We start from the raw sequence: 22635 nt of genomic DNA, 5'->3' as shown, positions 1-22635 counted from the left end.
TTGAAATAGTTTTTTTTTTTTTTTTTTGACAGAAGCTTTGAAATAGTTATATTATATTACAGATATTTATCCAGATCAAAAAAATATTAAAGATATTTATAGTACTTGCCCATATATGTCAATTTTCTTTTTCTTTTTGGTCATGAAAAGAGCATACCTTTTTCTCTCCCACACATTGTCAATGTCGTTTTTGTTTTTTTCCCTTCAATTCCAGTGAGAAAGGAAAAGGAAATGCTAGTCCTACTAGTTTGAATTCCTTTCCAATCCTAATATAGTTTCTTACTATGTGACGCAGTTGGAAGCGTAGGTTAACAAACACTAAACTTAGATTGAAAAGAAGCAAGTTTACAAATGACAAACTTGTGAAAATAGAGTTCCAGATTCCATTAGAAATTGAGAAAACTTTTTAAAATATTATTGAATAAATAAAAGTTTCTTAGACTACAACTGTTAAGCTTAAATAGAGAACTAACAAAACCCTGATAGCCGAAAATCTAAAATAGAAAATAAAATAGAAATTGTTAAAATTGAGCTAAAATAATAAAATACTAAGAAAACCCTCTTTCCTGGCTCACATTTTTACTACAAAGATCTCTATAAATATGCTCATACACACGTGCACTATGTTCTTTAGAAACTAAAGATGCAAACCCAACTCTCCCATTATACATTAGAGCAACAAAATATAATTTGAAATTAAATCACACCCACATAAAATAAGTGCATTATTAGCATTTGGTTGTTTATCATGAAATTATATATACAAGACAGGATAATGATCTTGAACATTACGCACTTCAGAAACCAATACTCTAACTTTGTTCACTTAATTTCATGCTACATTACAATTTCCAAACTTCTAATTGCTTAACCCAAGAGGCCATGGAAATACAAACCTCAATTTCCTAAACATACTTTTCTAATCAAAATAAATTTTGCATCCAAAGTATCATTCAAGACCGAGAAACCGATTGAACCAGTTTCTCAATACTACAAACCAGTTCAGGTGAAAGCTTCTTAACCAGTTTATTTTCCTTCTTCTCAGGTCGAAAATCAAATCCTAAAGCATCCGAAACCTCTTCGGAGCTCCACCCAGATTTTCTCAATGAATCCGAAAACCGATCCACTTTCAACAAAATCGCATCCAGCACCGCTTGATTATCCAACATAACCATATCACCTTCGAAAAAACCCGAACCCGTAACTTCCACCATTTCTGTTATATCCGGTTCGCTCCACCCACCTTCTCTTAAAACCGACCCGATTTCTTCAACGTAATTCTCAACCCATTTCGGTTCTTCAAATTTCCGAATATCAAAAAACCGCTCTGGTGAAACTGCACGTGACTCTTCACGTGATGACGAGATTCTTCTCCGGCGGTCAACGGCGGCGTCACTCCAAAACTCAACCCACCGTGGTGTCCTTCCTCCGGCGTCGAGGCTTCTCCGATTGAAATTCGCTTCTGAACAAAAAGTGGTAACTCTTTTCTCTGTAAACGATCTTTGTTTCTTGTAAACTACAGGACCCGGAGAAAATTCGGAGCTTCGATTCGGTGATTCACGTTGAAAAAAATCTGATAAATCGAATCCACAACAAAAGATTCGATTTTCGTCAACATAGAAAACAGGATTTCCGGCGAGAGAAGGGTTACAAGGAATGTAGCAATGGTTGAAGATTGGTATCAATAACGGTGCTTTCTTCAGAGCATTTCTTGCGACCCGTAAAGCTTTCTCGGGTTCAGCGGGTTTCGGGCCCCAACACCGGGTCCAGAGCGTGTTTCTCGCGATTTGAAACGAAATTGCCGCCATGGGAAGATCTAGAGAAGCTCTGAGATGAAGGCGAGCTCCGGTGGCTCGCCAGTCGGGGAATCCAGCACCGACGGGTAAGCCGGCGGTGAGTATGGCACGGAGATCTGGTGGGAAGATGAAGCCGAATTCGGCTTCTAAAGGAGCGAATTCGGCTTCAGAGAGACCCGGTTGGACTTGTATACCGGAATTACGGAGGTTGGTTATGATTTTATCAGCTACAGGTGAGAATGAGAGAAGACCGTTACGTACTGTGGTGGTGGCGGTGGAAATGGAAGCGGCTCGGGCAGATAGTCGTCTTAGACCAGCTAAGTGAGCCCGAGCCGGGTTTAGACCGGTCATTCTCCGGTCTACATCGACCATTTTAATAGTATATGTTAATAGTTAGAGGTATTTTTTGTTTTGTTTTTGTTGATGTTTCATAAGCTGATAGTGAGATAATAAAAGTGATCTCAAAGGGACTTTAGCTATCAAGAGAAAGGTCTTGGTTATTTATAGAAGTAGTAAGCTAAAAATGGAGACCATGATGGGATCTATGTAAAGGTGTTGGATTTTCTTGGTTTCCCATGTTACCCTTACTTGTTTAGTCAACACTCAACATATTTTTTCAAATTGGATACTACTGGTAGTATTATTATATGATATGATATGATGATGATTACAACGGTTCAATGTTGAGATGTCCCTCTCTTTTTTAGTACTCCCTCCGGTCCTAAATATAAGCAAATTTGACTTTTTAGGTTCATTCAATTAATGATGTATGTGGTCCATATGGACCACATACATCATTAATTGAATGAATCTAAAAAGTCAAATTTGCTTATATTTAGGACCGGAGGGAGTATTTTAGTAACTTGTTGGGAAGTTTGTCACAATATCAAATGGGATAATTGACATTAAAAAAGCTAAGCTATCATGCGGTGCAATTAATATTTGCATCGGTTAATTATTTTGATCAATTTCATTAATTATATTGATGTAAGGCTAACTTTGTGTCTCTGGATTATTGGCAATGTGTGATATGAATGTGGCCCGTAAGTAATCATGCAATGTTTGGCAGAGGATTTAAAGGCTGGTTGCAAATACACAATCATTATGGCACGTTGTTATTGTTCTAATGTTAGCTAAAACTCAATTTTTTGTGTACTTGATTTCATTTAATTTTGAGTGTGTCTCGAGAAACAAACAGTAAAGGGGAAATTCAACTTATCATTATTACCCATTATTGTGATAATCTAAAAACATAAATCAACTTTGGAGAGGTTGACGATGATGGATCTTTATTTACCCATGAAGAAATTACAAACAAGTGCGGTGTTGACTATATTTGTGTTTTATGTTTGAATATTATGTTTGATCAACATATTTTATATATCTACGAGGCAATATATTATGTTGTTTATTTGTTTTACTACATGTATAATTGTTCTTGTGTGAACTTACTAGATTGATCCCTTGGGCCGGCGATGCGATCTAATTCATGTCATGCGTTTGAGCTCCGCGAGATTCGAAGTGAGTTTGCTCCATTTGATTGCTATTTCCACGGGAGTGATCACTGAGATCGTAACTCGATAAACGTAGGTTTGTTATGGTAACAAAATTTGGGATAGGCGGTGACACCTTATCTAGTTTGGATACACTCCATGATGCTCGGAGTGATAGAGCACTTCAAGCTTACTAAACTCCTTATATGTAAGTGCGTTAGTTTTTGGTAATGACGTCGGAGGTTGTTTTTTGCGATGCATCATCCTTTCTGTCAAGGCCAGTACCTCAAATCTTCTCTGTGTCATCCTTTGAGAGATTAAATGCTTTTAGAAGTACTGACATTAATCAAATTATGAAGGAATAATGTGTACATTGTGATCCATCTAAATACCCCAATGATGAGAGTTCCATTTTAGATACTGGATGCTCTTAAGGTCTTTAAATTTGTTTCGATTCTCTAACTCAATTAAATAAGGGTACATGTCAAGGAAGTCACAAGTAGTAATTATGTTTTGAAAAAAAACATTTTTAACTATTTGAAAAATGGAGCGCACAAACAAGTGTCATAAGACCACATATTAGCATAATCGTACTCGGCTCATGAGGTTAAGTTTTAAGCTAGTGATATTTTATTTGAATACTCCACTTAAAGATCTCTAACCATTAAATTTTCAGATAGCTCAAACATAATTACGATATTGGGTATGTTTGTCTGAACAAAAATAATAATGAAACCGATTTAGGTTAGCAAGATTAAGGAAAAAAAAAACTGTTAGTGTTACTTCTTTCACGAGCAAGCTAACTCTCCTGCTGGTTTGGCCATTTATAACCCATTGGTGAGAGGTTGCCATCATTCACCTTCTTTTTAATGCAACAGTTAGCCCCAAAAAGTAAAAAAAATGCATTGTATATGGGAGTTGGGGAGCAATAATATCCTCCTCTACCTCAAACTATAACTATCACAATTTTTTTTACACTATTGAACTCGGAGCTTAATTATGTTCTGGTATACTGAAAAGTTTCACTTTATTTGTAAATAGAGATTAAAATTAGTTTTTAAACGACATTCACAACCCTCTATTAATTGAGACGTTGTTTATTATTGATAAAACTGTGAAGGTTTCTACCGATTCAAAACAGACAATACCTCCGAAATGAGATGTGATGGATTTGCGGTGGGAACAAATTAAAATATGACAAGAGCATATTACAAAAATGAAATAATTAGAAGAAGACAAAAAATAAACAATTAAGATCTATAGATGAACAAAGAGGAAATACAAATTACAACTGATCATTAAGCTTTGGCATAGGAATTAGGAACATAAAAGTGATAGAAGTGTTATGTAGGTAATTAACTTTGCTATTCTAACCTACGTGAGTTGGTTTAGTGGTATTAACTTGGAACTACGAGTGTACTCCTTCTCAAAATTTCAAGTTCAATTCTTTCTCACTGCCAACTCAAGTATTATTTTAATTACTTGTTTATACTCAAATTGCATAATAACGGTCACTTCTGAACCAGAGCATGTGACCACAAAGTGATATTCTCCTCTTAGACGTTGGCGCGAAGAAAGGAAATATAAAACTTGACTATCTCCTTAGCTACCGCATAGTGCCATGTGAGGCTGGATTGAAATTTTCGATCATTTTTGTAAAACAAATTGGGGTTAATATTTAAGGTGACTAGTTAGTAAGACTTTGTTCAATTGACAATACCCATTAGTCTAAACATCTTCACTATGTATGTGAATTTTCACATGGTGATCGCCAATATAGGTGATAAAAAAGTACTTATCGTATGCATGTGGTGGGTGAAGATAGAATTAAAAATCAATGACTATGTCATATATTACATGAAGATTCCAAAGAACTTTCTTACTTTTTTTTTAATATAAAAAGAACTTTTTTACCTTACGGATTGAAAAAAAAAACGAGAGAATATGTATTGATAATGCTAATAATCCATCCTTTAACATACACTTTTCAATACACTTTATTTTCCTTAAAATAAAAAAACACACTTTATTTTATTTATTGCTAAAAAATTATATGGATTCCATTAAATTTATAAAGTACTCACATAATTTTGTGAGACTTATATGAAATAATCGATAAAAAAGAATACGTTGAAAATTGTGTTAAAAAATGTGTTGTCAACATTCTTGATGTAATTCGTAATCATATTAAAATAATGCACACTATAATAATAATTACCCAACCCCGCCTTCACAATAAGTAATCATTACTCCCTCCGTCCCGCAATACTTGACTTATTTGAAAAAAAAATTGTCCCACAATACTTGACCTTCTCAAATTTTTAAGCTTAATTTGACAAGTTTACCCTTTATAAATACTTTTTGTGGTCTCCATGTAAAAGTTTGTAGTGGAACAAAGAAAGTAATCATTACTTAAAAGTAATCATTACTTATAAGGGCAATTCAGTAAAAATATCATTCTCTTTCTTTCATCTTTACATTTTTCTTAACCTGTGTGAAATGGCCAAGTAGGCCAAGTATTGCGGGACGAAGGGAGTATTTATTTTAAGATTCGTCGAAGCATAAAGTACAATGATTAAAGTAATTAATGTGTTTTGGGGTATTAGGTCCAATATGTTAGTTAAATATCCTTACAAGTTAGGTTATTGCTCTTCTCCCATCTATTTTTTTCTTATTTCCGTTAAATAACCGAGCGTGAGTTAACTCAGGCATGTGTATTTTTCAGCGTGAGTTAACTCGCGTAAGATAAAAATGAGAAAAAACAGATGAGAGAAGAGCAATTCTCTACAAGTTAGTCCGTGTTCTGAGGTAAAATCTTTGGACCTCTTTTGGCAAAGTATCTTGCTCGAGGTCTGCATGTTTTTCTTGGATAATGATTGCTCTCCTCAAGATGGGACAAGCTTCTTCTATTTAAAGAGGTAGGAAGAGAGAGAGTATCAGAGAAATTACTTGGTAGTGCAGAAGTTAAATATCTCCTTATGGATCCAACATGAGAAATTATTCGACCATGTTGAATTGATATGGAGAAAATTGACAACCCTCAATTTTTATATGGAAAATTTCGAACTCTCCTAACTACTATATTTGCATAGAAAAAGTGCAAACCCTCTTATGACACGTAACTACTCAAGTCTTCAATTCATCTGAAAAACTAGAGTTGTTATGGTAATGAAAAATCAAACTAACCCTCCACAGTTATAATAACTCTGAGAAACTTGATTCAGTATATACACTTTGACACAATATATCTACCACTTATTCAAAGTCTCACATTTCTTCACTTTGTTATTAGTTTCATCCTCACAAAGTAAAATATCATCTTCACAACTAACCTCATTTGCAAAAGAAGTGCTCTTCAACTTTTTGCTTCTCCTTTAAGCTTCGCAAATACTCCATGAATTTTGGACTTTTAACTTGTATGTGATGTGACCTAACTCTTCCCAGTAATGGCACTTGACAGCACTCATATCTCTTGGTTGAAATATTCTGCGATATTGATCACCATAATGCTTTCCTTATCCATATTTAGTTAATAATATTTGATTGTCTTTAAAAGAATTTTCAACATCCATTATTTGTTGACTTTCCTTCAACAATCTCACCAGCCACCTAAGCTAGTTGGAGTGTACTCTTTCATGCTAACATGTACTGCACTAGTGGTTTATATGATTTGGTTAATGAGGCCTACAAAAGTAGTCTGTGCTCGTCAACTATGAATATTTTGTCTCATTCCATCAAACAAAAGAACATCTAACTTCAAATGAATCATGTGCCGCATCCTTCCTTGATCATAATCTTTGCTCTAATACTTGTTGTGAATTCGATGAAAATCACACCAGTAAAATACTTGATGTGTGGAGCTAAATAATCAAGCAACCAATATCAATGTAGGAACAATTATAAACACAAGCAAAGGTAGAAAACAGCGAGAGAAAAGAAAGAGAGAACACACGAAATTTGTTTACCCAGTTCGGTCCAATACCGACCTAGTCTGGGGGAGAGAGCAGCCCTCCGTTCCATTATAATGATGAGTAACTTTACAAAAGAGATATCAATGGGTTACAAGAATAAGTCTCCCGCCTAATTCTACCCAAAGTCTCAATCTCTTCCCGTGACTAAGAGACTCAATCCTAATAGTGTTTCCCAAGGTGAATCAACCCCAACCCTAGTGTTTGTTGCCAAGAGCAAACTCTACAAACCTTAGTTTTCTTGTTGACTTCTAAATCCTTGTTTCAACCCCTCTATCTCAAGGTTTACATATGATACAAGATCTATATTTATAGTGAAAGTATCCCTCAAAAAACTGGAACAAATCTGGCCCATAAAAAATCGTTTCAAATTTATGTTGTTACGACACATTGGCCGCCGAATTTAACCCTTCGGGCGCCGAAAATATACGAGACAAATGTCTCCTAATAACAGGCAAAATTTGGGCCCCAGACAGCACCATTCGGGCCCCCGATTTTCACTTTCGAGCAAACTTCAATTTATTCAATTTTGAGTCACTTTCACAACAATACTATTGTTGGGAAAACAATATGAGAAAACTTTCACACAAGAAGAAAAAAGAAACCAAGACAACACAATAAAATATTTTATTACCCAACTTACAGATTTTACATGGAAAAATTACCATCTCTCTCAATAACTAGTAATTTTTGCACACAAATATTTTAAACTCTCTTATTACACGCAACTACACACGCTTCCAATACATTGAGAAGACCAGAATATTGTGTTGAAGATTCAAATTAACTCTTTATATTTATAATAAGACTTTTTTAGTCTAACCCCGTATAATTCTAGTTACACCTAAATTTACTTAAAATTTTATAATAATACCAAAATTGTCATCTCCATGTGAATTTCTAAAAGCGCCTTTTTCATGATCATTTTAAACCCTCACCCCACCGCCCAGCTTTTATATAAATATCATATTAGGCATGATATTGTAATTAATATGTTGGTGTTGCAGCGGTTGTGCAGTCTCTCAATCAATTAAAGGTCGCGTGTTTGATCCCTTGGCACCCGTCTTATATATTTTTTGACGAAGTGACGCCGGTTCAAATCCAACTAGGACTTTTTTTGGCGTGTTTGATCCCTTGGCACCTGTCTTTTATATTTTTTAACGAAGTGACGCCGGTTCAAATCCAACTAGGACTTTTTTTGTATAAAATATAAAGAATTCGTTAAAACATATAAAAGACGGCACCCGTCTTTTATATTTTTTAACGAATTCTTTATATTTTATACAAAAAAAGTCCTAGTTATTTGAACCGGCGTCACTCATCTTACAATCAAGCAATTGTACAACCATGTCAGTTTATAATAGTGGTTTGTCTTTTATATTTTTTAACGAATTCTTTATATTTTATACAAAAAAAGTCCTAGTTGGATTTGAATCGGCGTCACTCATCTTACAATCAAGCAATTGTACAACCATGTCAGTTTATAATAGTGTTTTTTTTTTTTTAACTTTTCAACATATATTCTACAAATATTTGACACCCCCGAGAAATAAACTCAAGATACGCCACTGAATTGAATCAACATCTTTTTCATTGATCGGTACTATATTCTTAAAGGTTATTGAATTTCAAGAATTTCATTATCAAATATTTTCTATTTATTTCTTTTTCGTTGTGTGTTTTCTTGTTTTGGTATATATGAGATCTGCCTGTGTGGGCTGACATATAAGGAATACGTGAATTTCGATTAAGTAGATATATTTCGGTAGAGTAAAGTAACGTTATTTAAGATTACATATCAATTATTAAAGTAAATATAATTTGATTTTACATAGGCGTTGTTACTCACTATGAGAGGTTAGTGTAAATTCAGTTTACGTATGTACAATTACTCACTATGAGATGTTAGTGTAAATTCAATTTACGTATGTACAATTACTCACTATGAGAGGTCAGTGTAAATTCAGTTTACGCATGTACAATTACTCACTATGAGAGGTTATTGTAAATTTACGTAATCACAATTACTCACTATGAGGTTAGTATAAATTCATTTTACATATGTATAGTTACTCACTATGAGATGTTAGTCTAAATTAAATTTACGTATGTACAACTTATGTAGAGTGAGCATGAACAAATTTATACATATACACAAGTAAACTTAGTTTACTTAACTTATGTAAACTCAGTTTACGTAAACTGAGTTTACATAGTTTAAAGAAATACTTTTTTTTTCTCTTAATTTCACATTTTTCTATCCTATGTTTCAATCAATTTTACATATATTTTATTCCTCTCCAGTAAATGGACCTTGAAGAAGAAGAAAATGTTGACGCAGTTATCAATGACATGAAACTTGAAAACCCACAATTAGTAGATTCTACTGTTGTATTTACTACCGATAAAATGTTTGCTACTGAGGTTTGAATGATTAAGAGAGACCTGCGATGAAATGGTTTCGGATTAAATTGAAATTTTTCTTTTAGTTAAAGGGTATATTGGTCATTCCGAATTGTAACTTGAGTTTTTTGAGGTGTGAGTAGTGTCTGTCTTATAATAATTATCTACTTTTTTTCCTTGTTACGTGAAATTGGGATGAATATCCAATTTGACACAACATTGACATTCATAAAATTTTTATGGGTCCTGCTAATCGGTGCCTCCGGGGCACTGGTTAAGCATACCATAAAAGGGAATTATTACCATAAAAGGAAACTGTTTTCGACTTTATTATAAATTAATTACACAATTTCAATGCATTAACTACTATATAATTTCCTTTTTCATATCCTTAACCAGTGCCCCGGGGGCACCGGTTAGCATTTCCCAAATTTTATTTATTGTATTGTCATCAGTAGCTGGAGAAACATTTATGTGGTCACAAACTCTAAATATCATTGATTTGGACACACTCACACAACTTAGAAAATGCACAATATAAAACAGTTTAATGATGTACAATTTTGATATAATTAAATGAAGAGTCATGCTAACTTGTGCGATTAAGGGCACATGTTAAGAATTTCGTAAATGGAAAATATTTTATTACAAAACATTAATTTTCAATCTCTAAAAGAATAAATTGACACAATTTTCTAGATAAAATTTTTATTTTAGTTTAGAATTTCCTTTAAATGAAATGTTTTGTAATTTGTATGTGTGCGCATGCCTAAATGATTTCTCCATTGGTCATATATCTCTTCTTGCTTTGTGAAAAATCAGACTTTTGGTTGGACTTTTGAAGACTTGCTTGACCCACTTTTCACATTGCTTTATCAAGAAAAGTTCGTTATTTCGGAACCACCGTTTCAATATTTGTTTTGTTGTTGTTTTTTCTTGGAAAGAAGACTTTCATCAGTTTGATCATATTTTAGCCAACCACTCCTGCTTTGTGCCACATGATCCATGAACACATTTAGATTAAAATGTAAGGATTTTCAATAAAAGTAGCTCCCGAGAATGGACTAGAGATCCGCAAAATTAAAAAAAAAAAAAAAGTTCATTCAATTTTTTTCCTTCCAGGCCCCCATAATTAGTAATCCGATTGGACTACAAATCCGCGGTCCGGAGGTGATTGGTGGTTTGTTGAGGTTGGTGGATTTTAACAGCAGCTCGTTCGTCTCACCAGAGGGGAATGTATCTGCAAACACTAGAACGATCAAATAAGAATGTGTTGAATTTGTGAGGCTTTCAAGTTAAAAAGTATGTGTACTTGAATCGAGTTTATGAGTTAACATTTATAGTGGTGAACTAGAGTTTTGGATCCTCCAAATCCTACCTTGAAGAGTTATTTTGGGGAACACCTATGAACAGATTAGAGCAAGTAGACATATGGTCTAGATTTGACGTTTTGGATTCCAATGCAACACAAGAATGAAAACACATGTTGTGGAAAGCAAAAACCACACCTTCAACAATTATTGGTGTTACTTGTTTTACTAGCTCTTACCACTTCAAGTCAAGTGGCCCTTAAACTAACGTGTCTTTGAGATTGAAACCCCATATTAAGCTCAATATGTTGGACTGTTAGTTAAATTTTGTTACAAGGTTATTGCAATGTTAATTCTTAACCAACTATAGTTGCAAGTTTACACTCACTTGTGTATTACTGATGGACACATCAAAAGTAATTCAAGAAGATTCGTTGCATTTATAATTTTCTTCTACTAAAATATCAGTGACAACTTTGTTTATCAGCAAATATCACTGGTCAATGTAGTCATGCGTCTCTTTCTCCTTTCTGAAAAATCTGACTTTTTGTTGGACTTTTTGAAGATTTGCTTGGCCCACTTTTCATATTGCCTTATCGAGAGCTTTCACGATGAGTAAAACACATAAAGACATTTTGATTAAAGAAAAGATAGGCTAACTTCCATATTTACTCCCTTAACAAATTTTTATAATTTTATTTTAGTCTCATTACTAACATTCTTTACGTTTTTGTCTGCGAGCCAATTTCGTCATCTTCGTTAGTTTTGTTAATCTCGGATATCTAAGGTGGATGGACGTTATATGGTCTATCCATGACTTCTTTAATTTTTTTTTTTATCTTAACCGTTTGATCTTTTTGTTAAAAAAGAAATCTTGAATCCCGTAACTTCGTTGAATCTAATAATGAGCCATTATCATCTAATTTAATTTACCTTTTTCATCTTATTTCCACATTTTATTCTTCATATTCATCGTGCTTCCTAAACTTCTTCGTTTTCTTCAAACAAACCCAAAAGAATAGAAGGTTGTTTCTCCAATTCATGTGATGATGGAATACCTAAATTTCGATAGTTTCAATAGTTTTGATGAGAAAAGCTTGAAGAAAAACAATAAACCAAAAATTTGGGTTCCATGCAGCTGCAAGACAAAGATATGCAGTTGTTGCTGCTCTTTGCAACTAAAACTAGTCGATATACCCGTGCTGAGCACGGGTAGCGCGGCTTCGCCGCGCTGTATGGCCGCGGCTCCGCCGCGTGTCGTGTCTCGGCTGTGTTTGGTATAGTGAAAATATGTAAATTATGTCAATTAATAATGTATATATTGATCGGTAGCAATAAAAAATTAGAAATTAATAAAATTTTAGTATTGACGATATTAAAAACCTAATAAATAAAAATAATCATAGTTTTTATTTACTAATATGTTCTAGTGTAAAAATAATAATAAGCATCCGGTGAAAAATCATAATTAATGTATACTCATTTGTATATAGTTACCATAAAACAAACATATACTCACATATATTTATTAATATATAGTCAATACACCGACATATATTTTATTAATATATATTAATAAAACTTAGGCAATCGTGTTGTTTAATTAGAAATATTAAAAAAGTACTAATTAAAACTGATTACTCGTTGTAGTTACTAAAATGGATCTTGTGTTACAATTGTACCCTCTAATGGATTCTCCCATTAATATATATTCAATACACGAACATATATATTTTTTAAGGAACAAAGATAGCCACGTAATGAAAGATGATACACACATGATTTTGTTTGATTCCTAAAGTAAGATTCCCCAATTGATTTTTTTTGAAAGAAGTTTCCCCAATTGATATGGAAGACTATTTTGATAATATAATAATTATATTTATAGTACTCCCTCCGTCCCGGAATATCTGACCCATTTTCTAAAAAAAAGTGTCCGAAAATAACTGAGTCATTTCAATTTTCAATACAACTTTCATCATTCCAAATACAATATAACTCTAATTAATACTACTTTCATCATTTTCAATACAATATATTCCACTTTCCCCTTTATTTATACATTTTTCTTAATCTGTGTGAAAAACCAAACTGGCTCAGATATACCGGGACGGAGGGAGTATTATTTATTCTTGTTATCGGTAACTGTGCGCAATGAATATTTTATATTTATCATTCACAAATTTTTGTCCCGTGTTTTTTTATATTTATTATTCATAAATATTGGTCCTATGTTTTTTTTATATTTATCATTCACAAATCTTTGTCCCGTATTTTATAAATTGATCATTTACAAATTTTGATCCCGTATGTTTTTTACAGTTATAGATAACAGTTTGTAGTTTTTGACTTCTACACTTGATATTTTTAAAACTATCATCGAGACGAATCTAAGAACATCTTATAAAATATTATATATATTTTGTTTATTATTATAAAATATGATCAAAGTAAGTTAGATAAAAATTAAACATTTTCAAATGGGTTATCTAATGCGGGAGAGAGGGAGTATCAATTTAATATATTTGTTAAATAATAGTATAAATAATATATAAATGTTTTTTTTTTATATAAATGTTGATGTGTAAAGTTTGTGAATGAGCATTTATCAAATCAACTATACAATTGTAACCAAAAAAAAAAAAAAATCACCTATACAACCTGTGCAACTCCTTTCTAAAAAAAAACCTGTGCAACTTTAACTTTAGTAATTGGTCCCATTTAATTAGGCTGAACCAATCTTTGGTTATTGGTACTGTTTCGTTAAGTAGGTTTGGCATACAATAAAATATAATTATATAAACTTGTACCAAAATATAATAATAATTATATATACAAACAAAAAGGCTTAATTAATGATTTGGTCCCTTAAGTTATTTGTTGGTTACATTTTGGTCCCATAAGTTATTAACGTTACAATTTGGTCCCTTAAGTTACTTTTTGGTTTCGTTTTGGTCCCTTAACTATTAAAAGTTTCGTTTTGGTCCCTTAACTTATTTTTTGGTTTCGTTTTGGTCCCTTAACTTATTTTTTGGTTTCGTTTTGGTCCCTCCAAAAAATAAGTTAAGGGACCAAAACGAAACCAAAAAATAAGTTAAGGGACCAAAAGGAAACCAAAAAATAAGTTAAGGGACCAAAACGAAACCAAAAAATAAGTTAAGGGACCAAAACGAAACTTTTAATAGTTAAGGGACCAAAACGAAACCAAAAAGTAACTTTAGAGACCAAATTGTAACGTTAATAACTTATGGGACCAAAATGTAACCAACAAATAACTTAAGGGACCAAAAGAGTAATTAAGCCAAACAAAAACTAATTGAGTAGTAGTAGTACTAATTTTTAAAGAGAAGCTAATGGCTTCTCCCGTGGCCGGCCGTATACCATAGGACTCCACTTTGGTGTCATAGTTGTGTGTCATTGGTGTCATAGCTTGCATCTCCACCACACACACATCACACACACATCCCCACACACATCTACACACATCAACGGTCAGGATTGCACCAATGACACCAATAACACCCAAGCAATGTCATGGAAGTATTTTCCTATACGATATAATTTGAAAGTGAACTTTTTTTTTTGTCAAAAGTTTTAAAATTAACTTTCTATTCTCTCTCTCAATACAGTGTCCCTTTCCCTTCTCTCTTGGTCTCCCTCGTCTCTTTCATTTTACTCCCAGACTTCACCCCCAAAATCCACACCTTTGGCCACCAAACAATTATTTTCGGCCAATTTTATGAAGAAAAAAAATCATATTTTTCATCCTCTCATCTTCCTTTACATTTCTACCCAAACTGATTTATTAAAGGAGTTAGTTTGAAAAATGGGTAATTCACATCTTCTACCGAAATGGCTTTGAAGCAACCAACAGTGCTGAGTATCTCTTGTAAACTTTAATATCGATTGATTTAGTGTCGGATCTGTAACATTGATCTTGTAAGCTTTCATTTGAATCTATTGGATCTATTTGAATCTATTTGTATTTATTCTAACTTCTTTCATTTTAATGTTCATAGATATCTTGTAAGCTGAGGATCTTTAATGTTGATAAATATTTTGTATTTTTCTGTTGGTTTTTTGAATTTATTATTGTTGATAAAAAAGAGTCTTCATCTTAAAAAAACTCTTGATCTTAAAAAGTGTTAAATCAACAAACAATTATGCTATATGCAAAATTGATAAAGCAAAAATTTAGAATAAGATATTTTTGTTGATCAATGAAAAAAGATTTCTTTTTATCCATTTAAGAAAAATGAAATTACGTTGTTTGTAAAAAAACATTAGCAATACTTTGTTAAATTTTTTCGTTTTTTATTTCCATATTTGATTTAAACTTTTTTAGCTTTATCTTTATATAATACAAAAGCTTACTTCTATGAGCAATAGTACAAGTGGCGTCTCATGTTTTTTCTAGCATTTAATGCTCCTCACACAAAAATGTTGCAATGCATTTTACCAAAGTTGCCTTAATTACATTTTGTTTATATTACATTTATTCCATTTATTTAAAATGAAATAACTATATGTATTATGTACATTTAAACCATATTGTCTTATCACTGTAAACTAAATTATTATAAAGATTAGAACAAAAACAAAAAACCACTTTTACATATGATCAGACCAAACTATTTTTTTTCTTTTTCCACTCTAATTTCGACTCTAATTGGCCGATCAATTTTACATATTAGTTGGCTAATTTTTTTTAATTACTCAAAAATAACTTAATTATTGTATTATCTTTGTGAACTTTTTTAATCTCCGAAAATAATATCGTAAGTATATAGGAAAAATCGTTTTTACATTGTAAAACAAAACCGATAAATAAAATAGTTTCGTTTCTTTTTCGACTAAATTTTCAACCAAAATTTAATATCCTACCAATCTTAAAGAAATTAATAATTTTCCAATTTTCCTTGGAGAAGCAAAGATGAATATCAAGCGAGGATCCCATATTTTTAATCAGAAAGAAATAGCAATTAGTGGTACCATGTTTTTTTTTTAGCAATCACTTTTTCAACTCTAATGTTTAAAAATGTGGTAATTATTTATACCACATTTAAAGGGTGATGGACAATATTCAATTTAAAGGCATGATGGAATTAGCACAAAGAGAGGTTGCACAATTAAATAAAAAGATTTGTAATGATTTTGTTATAAAGACACCTTTTTGAATGTGATTGGTATGAAAAAAGAAAAATACTAAGATATTCTTGCAAAAATGTCTATATAAATGACATTCGAAAGAGCATTGTAGATCACATCGTTTCTATCATTTATTCTCCTTTTCTTATTAGTTCTTTGCTTCTTCTTTTTTCATTCGTTGGTTGCTAATACTTTATGTTAATGAGAAACATTTTGTTTGATATTCGATGGTTTATGCAATTTATTGTTTTTGAAAAAAAATGATCTTAAGTTAGAATTGTTAATAGTGAATTTATGTATTGTTGTGTTTTTTTCTTTCTATGATTATAACCATTTTTCTAACTATCATGTTATATTTTTTAGGTTGAGAAAATTCATGTCATTGTTAAGTGAACTCTCATAGTATAAAAAGGAACCGAGTTAGGGATACAAGATTCACCCCGCTGTAATGGAATATTATAAACCTATATTTTAGTTGTCATCTATTTTCGTATTTCACTCAGTTCATTTGTTTGTTTTACATGTTGTAGTTTGTATCTATATTTTGTTCTTTTTAAAATGTTTGTAAGACACATTTTCTTTTCCTCTCAGAAAAAAAATTACTATATTTTATTTTATATAAAAAGGTCGGGAAAAGATTATCAAAACATGGAAATGAGTTAATTGTTTTCTAAAATCAATATTACCATTTTAGCATTTCACATTTATTTATTAATAATTGTTTTAAATTCAATAAAACTAAAAATGCAAAAGTACATGTGTATTGTTTCCCTGTAATTAATTGCTTACAAAAATTTCTTTTTGTACACAAAGTAATATATGACCATTAATACCGACCTTATCCTTAAGAAAAACGCACATTAAATACATATGATATTCCTTTATTCTTTTTATTTTTTTATTACCTGTTTTTTTATCTTTGGCAAGACATATTCTTCATCACACATTTCTTTCAAAAAAAAATATTCTTCATCACACATTCAAATTTTTTAATGAGATTATATATATCTTAATTGTCCATTAATCCTTAACATTTATGAAATATTAGTACTTTTTATGGGTGCATTAGTGTGCTTTTTCTACTCAAAACTGAATCAAATTATTGAAAGTAAATTATTGTGCTAATTAAATCATGAATCATAAGTTCCTATAAAAAAAAAACATGAATCATAAGCTTTCAAAATGATAATATTTTTAGTACTAATATTTGAGAACGTGTATCAAAATTATTCAAAATGCATATATTTAGACCCAGTCATTACATCTCAACAATACTCATTTATTTTAATATTATTTATTAAATGAAATCCGGAAAGGAAAAAAAAAACAGAGAAGGTCATTCAATAGGTAAATTTCTCTACAAACACCTACAAATTTCACTCCACAGTAAAGGTTTCTATTTAGTTTAGTTTTAAATGGGTGAAACACTTATCATTGTGCTATTTAATTTGATATTATTGCTTAAAATATGATTTATTCTTTTTTTTTTTGGTGAACAAATATGATTTATTCTATGAGATGTATTTATGTGCTAAATTATTTAAAGTGGACTAACACGGTTCTTAACGTTAAAGTTGTACATACGTACTACAAAATTTTATTTTTTTTGGTATCTTAATATTTGTGTTTCAATACCAATGCTACAAAATTTGACCTCCTTTTGTCAACTTCAATCCTTTTTTTTTTCCGCTGAACAAAATGGTGCACTTAAAATTTAGTTTGGTATTTATCAATCATCTAATTATTTAATGTTATGTCATATTTTGATAATGATTTATTCACTACCACTACCAAAAAAATGATTTATTATAAAATTAAATTAAAATTTGAATAATTTTTGTTTACGGAGTATCGGTACCCAACAAAACTTCATGGATTTTAAGAATTTATAATTTTTCTTAATAAAAAATATTAATACCGCAACATATTTGAAAACAAAATTTCAATTTAATAATAAATATTCTGACATATAGAATTGCACTTAAAAGAATGTGATGCAAATAGTCAATGAAGGTTGATTCAGCTGGTAAGGAATTGACTCACCTCTCGAATTTATTTTCTGTTGTTGATGTGAAGACCTCTTTATTGATGATATGTGAGCACCTCTATAAAGGATTTTATAACCTTGAGGTCTGCCCTTTTTCCGGTGAGGCCGAAGCCCAACTCACCTACACCTTCTTTCCTATCTTTTTTTTTTTTTTTATAAAAAATTGATTTAAATAGATTTGAAGCTATTTTTTTTCCTTTGTTCCATAAGGTATCTATAATGTCAAATCCCCCACATCAAAATTTCAAAATCATAGAACAATTTTTTAGAGTAATTTACACTCCCCTCTCTTAAGAGAAGCTTGAATTATACTCATCTCCCATCTTATGTTAAAATATACACTACCCCTCCCCTCTTAGTGAAAACATATTAGAAGCTTGAATTACCTTCTCCTCTCCTCTTATGTTTATGTGCTTAAAAAAAATGTAAAAGTATATGTGGCAAGTTTTAAGAGATACACTAATGCATCATTTTCATAAATGAGATTACTAATTATTGTCAACAAAAAGGGTAAAAGTATCACTTGAAAGAAAATATTTAAAGCATATTCATTTCTTTGTGATTCAAAATAACAAGAAATGAATGCATTGATTGTCGATTAGTAAAATACTAAAACAAATCAATATTAATCAGAGAAAAAATTGAGTAAATTAATTTTGAATTTCAAATTCACACAAGGAAAAAACAACCCACTTATTCACTTTTTTTTTACTCATTTCTCCTATTCACTTTGAATTTTGAAATTCAAACGCAAAAAATTGATAATGATAATGGTAATCGGTAATATTACCCGAAAAAAACAGATAACGATAACTTATTTTTTTTTTGAAGGAAGATAATGATAACTTATTAAATTGCATTTAACTAATATTGATAAATTTTAGTAATTTATTTCTAAAATATTATTACGATTAATGAGTCTATTCTAAATTACTAATTCTAAACTTAAGAGATCAAAATATTTAATATTTGTACCTTCAGGGACTAAAGTGAGACAAAAAACTTAAGGAATCATAGTGTCTAACATATGTAACTGAATGGACCAAAATAAATTTTTTTAAGGGACTAAAGTGAAACCTAAATAAAAGATTGGATAATCTCACCCCCAATGTCTTCCTCCTCGAGACTCTCACCTTCAACGAGAAACGGGCCCATGTTGCCCTCTCCATCACAAACAGATTCCAAAAATATGGAGCACTCTCATTCAGCTACCTCACAAGAAAACAAAGTGAAATGTTGTCTCCCCAGGGTTACGACACCACCTCCCTCACGAAGAAGAAACAACTGCCTCTATCCTTCAATGAGGCAAATTTGGTCAAAGGAACACCCAACAACCACATCTTATTGTGATCCAGGTCGTGATGCCCAACTACGATGTTGAGATGGCCAACTTAAGGGATAAAAATATCTAATGTTTGTACATTAATGGACTAAAGTGAAACAACAAAATTAAAGAAATAAAGTGTCTAAAATTTGTAACTTAATGGACCATAATGACAGACACAAATATTTAAGGAACCAAAGTAAAACTAAAAATAATGCAAGAGACCAAAAAAGTAATTTAGCAAAAAAAATATACTAGATTAATTTTTTATTGTTTTCTGAACGCATAGAAAAAATTGATGCAATATTAGGGTGATGTTGATCTAGAAACAAAACCTCAAGAGGTCATTTTCTATACAACTCGAAAGACTTAACTGTTAATTTTTTTTTTTTTGACAATAGTTCCAATTACTTTTTACTACTGAATAATGTTTCTTTTATTTTTTTGGGATTAAATTGCAGAGTTTTTTATGGGTTAAAATAGATCTTTACTCTTTTTTTTTATGTATTATTATTCTTATTATTAAAAAGATAATAGTAATCGTGAAGATAATCATCACAACCTACAATGGGTTGGATTGCACGTTAGCCTACAATGGGTTGGATCGAACATTAGCCTACAATGGATTGGATCATCATATCAGACTAAGAGCAACCACACAAGTGAGATTGACGGCAAATCATCATCCAAAACATTATGTATAATGGTCATTTCACTTATATATTTCTCAACACCAAATCTTGGATCGAATGTGAAAATGTAAGTCACAATTGACACATTAACATATCTCCTTTAAGTTTGAGATTCTTTGCGTTTGAGATCTGGTGACATAGTCAAATAAGGTGAGGCGGAGAAACAATATAGTAAAGAAAGGTGGGTTGATGGTAGTAGTTTCACACATGACACATTAACATACATCTCTCTGTAACTGTGAGACTTTATGTGTCTATGATCAGGTGAGATAGCCAAATAAGGTATGAGACACAATATGGTAGAAAATGTGGGTTAATTGTTGTTTCGTTGAGAAATGTTTTTTTCCTTTCTTCCACGAGAAGATAGAAAACAAATTAGAAAAGGAAAGAAAATGGAGAAGGAGAAGGAATCTGAGCATGAGAGAAATGATAAGGAAAAAAACTAAGAAATGTGTATTTTATCAAAATATTAGACTTATTAAATAATGTTACATCAATTTAAAATGTCAAATAAACATGTTTTTTACAAACTCATAAAAACATATCAATATTGTTCCATTGTCACATCCCACCAAATAACAAAAGTGTAGGAATTTAAAATAATAGAGGTCGAATAAAAAAGTACATGAAAGCGAATGACACCTAAAAATAAAAATTTAAGATAAAAATATAAACAAATGACTAACAAACAAATCATCATAATGTTTGAACTTTCGTGGGAGCCTACATTGGGATGTATCATTGCACTAGGATAAGAACAACCGCACAAGTGAGATTGCTATCGCATCTTCCCTCAAAGTCTTAAGGCATTAGGTATATGATCCACCACCAAGACCCACCCCCGCTCTCCCACAATGTTGAATCGGGATATGGTACCATAGTTGGCCCTTTTGCGAAAGCCAACACGGGTGTGGATCAACACATTAGAGAAAGAGCAACCACACAAGTGATAATCTCACATCTTCATCTAAAACTTTTTTTTTGAAATGCTTCATCCAAAACTTTAAGGCTTAAGCATATAAATTTTTTCACTTATTTGGTGATCGACTTCCACTATTTTATTTAACGTTCGTCTTTATTTGATACTTGATACATCACAATATTATTTCTCTCAAATATGACGAAACTCTAGCCCGTGCTTGGCACGGGTGTCCAAACTAGTTAACTTCAAAAGCATTCATTTATATTTTATTATTATTATTAACCATCTCAATTGTTGTAGCACGGTTTTGTTTTATTATTATTATTTTTATATTGTTTATTATTTTTTAATATTTGTGTCCATAACTTGGCAGGAATCTAACTTTGCAAGCTTTCATTTTGTTTTGAAGAGACTTTGCAGGCTAGTACTACACATTTCCACAACATAGTTTTATATTAAAGTAGAATTTTTTATCTCTCTTCCCTCAAAAAAAAAAAAAAAAAGTCTTAGAAAGGTGTAATTAAAATTGAACAGCTGTACTCCTTTTTGCATTTTTTATTAGTATAATAACAATCAATTATTTCCTTTAAAAAACAATGAATAAAATCACACGTTAATACCAACACAAGACAAAAACACAACTTTTTTTTTATTTTTTGAAAGGAAAACACTACTTTTTTGTTTCTTCCAAATAATAATAATGAGCACTACTTTTTTGTCAATGAGATAAAGACCAGCACAAGACAAAAACATTAAAAACAAAAACCAACACTACTTTTTTGTTTCCTTCAAAAATGTTCCCACACATTAAGACTCCCACACCAACACATTGTGTATTGATTTTGTTTATTCTTTTATTCCTTAAACTAACACCTTACCAATAACACTTCATTTTATTTCATTTTTCTCTATCTTCCTCCTCACTCATCAGAGCTTTCTCTCTTCCCTCAACCAAACCCTAGCCGCCTTCTCCTTCTCATGGCTGTGACCACGCCTCCACCACCACATGACTTTCTATGTCCATTAAAACACTACAAAGTTTATGACATCATCATTTATTTTCTTCTGTTGTGCATATTTTGGACCTAATTCATGATGATTTCTCCTACAAACCACTGGACTTCTTCTTTCAAACATGCATCAACAAATCAAATGGTTTTAAGGTCAGATTATATATTCATATCTTCATCAACTCTTATTTGATACAGGCAACAACAAAATCACATTTATCAAAGGAAAAAAGGCATTGATTTGTATCCGTTGTTCTTGTGAGGAAACATAATTGGTCATGTTGTTTTCAACGATTATTTTTTTCATGTGCGGACCTAATTATAATCTTTTTTCTATCATTTAAATTATTTATGTGTATAGAAAAAAAGATTTTAATTTTTTTTTTGAAAAAACAAATAATTTATAACAATTATTTGAAAAAACATTAATGTTTAAATTAATTCTTGTGGAGAAAGGAGAGAAAGTTTTATCTCCTGCAAAATGAAGCTTATAATGAAATATAATGAAAGTGAACAAATGAA

General features: G+C 31.3%; 1 protein-coding gene and 1 long non-coding RNA gene across 2 annotated transcripts; one reads left to right on the top strand and one right to left on the bottom strand.

Annotated features, from left to right (window-relative positions):
- Positions 1-712: 712 nt before the first annotated feature.
- On the bottom strand, positions 713-2414 carry LOC146901039 (uncharacterized). Its single transcript, XM_085735210.1, has one exon. The coding sequence runs from the start codon at positions 2166-2168 to the stop codon at positions 954-956; it is 1215 nt and encodes a 404-aa protein (XP_085591336.1). The 5' UTR covers positions 2169-2414; the 3' UTR covers positions 713-953.
- A 12092-nt stretch (positions 2415-14506) lies between these two features.
- LOC146901038 (uncharacterized) lies at positions 14507-22467 on the top strand. The gene is made up of 2 exons (XR_015021400.1): positions 14507-14909; positions 21477-22467. It is a non-coding gene; the product is annotated as an uncharacterized LOC146901038 (long non-coding RNA).
- The last annotated feature ends 168 nt before the right edge of the window (positions 22468-22635 follow it).

Source organism: Medicago sativa, chromosome 8 (genome assembly GCF_051527215.1).
Source record: "Medicago sativa cultivar Bolivia chromosome 8, Bolivia_mono, whole genome shotgun sequence".
Taxonomy (NCBI): Eukaryota; Viridiplantae; Streptophyta; class Magnoliopsida; order Fabales; family Fabaceae; genus Medicago; species Medicago sativa.
The sequence above is the reverse complement of the archived record's forward strand: the minus strand, read 5'-3'. Positions and strand labels throughout refer to the sequence as shown.

Bases quoted from the DNA above. Each gene is read 5' to 3' on its own strand.
- LOC146901039 (XM_085735210.1), bottom strand. From the start codon at position 2,168: ATGGTCGATGTAGACCGGAGAATGACCGGTCTAAACCCGGCTCGGGCT.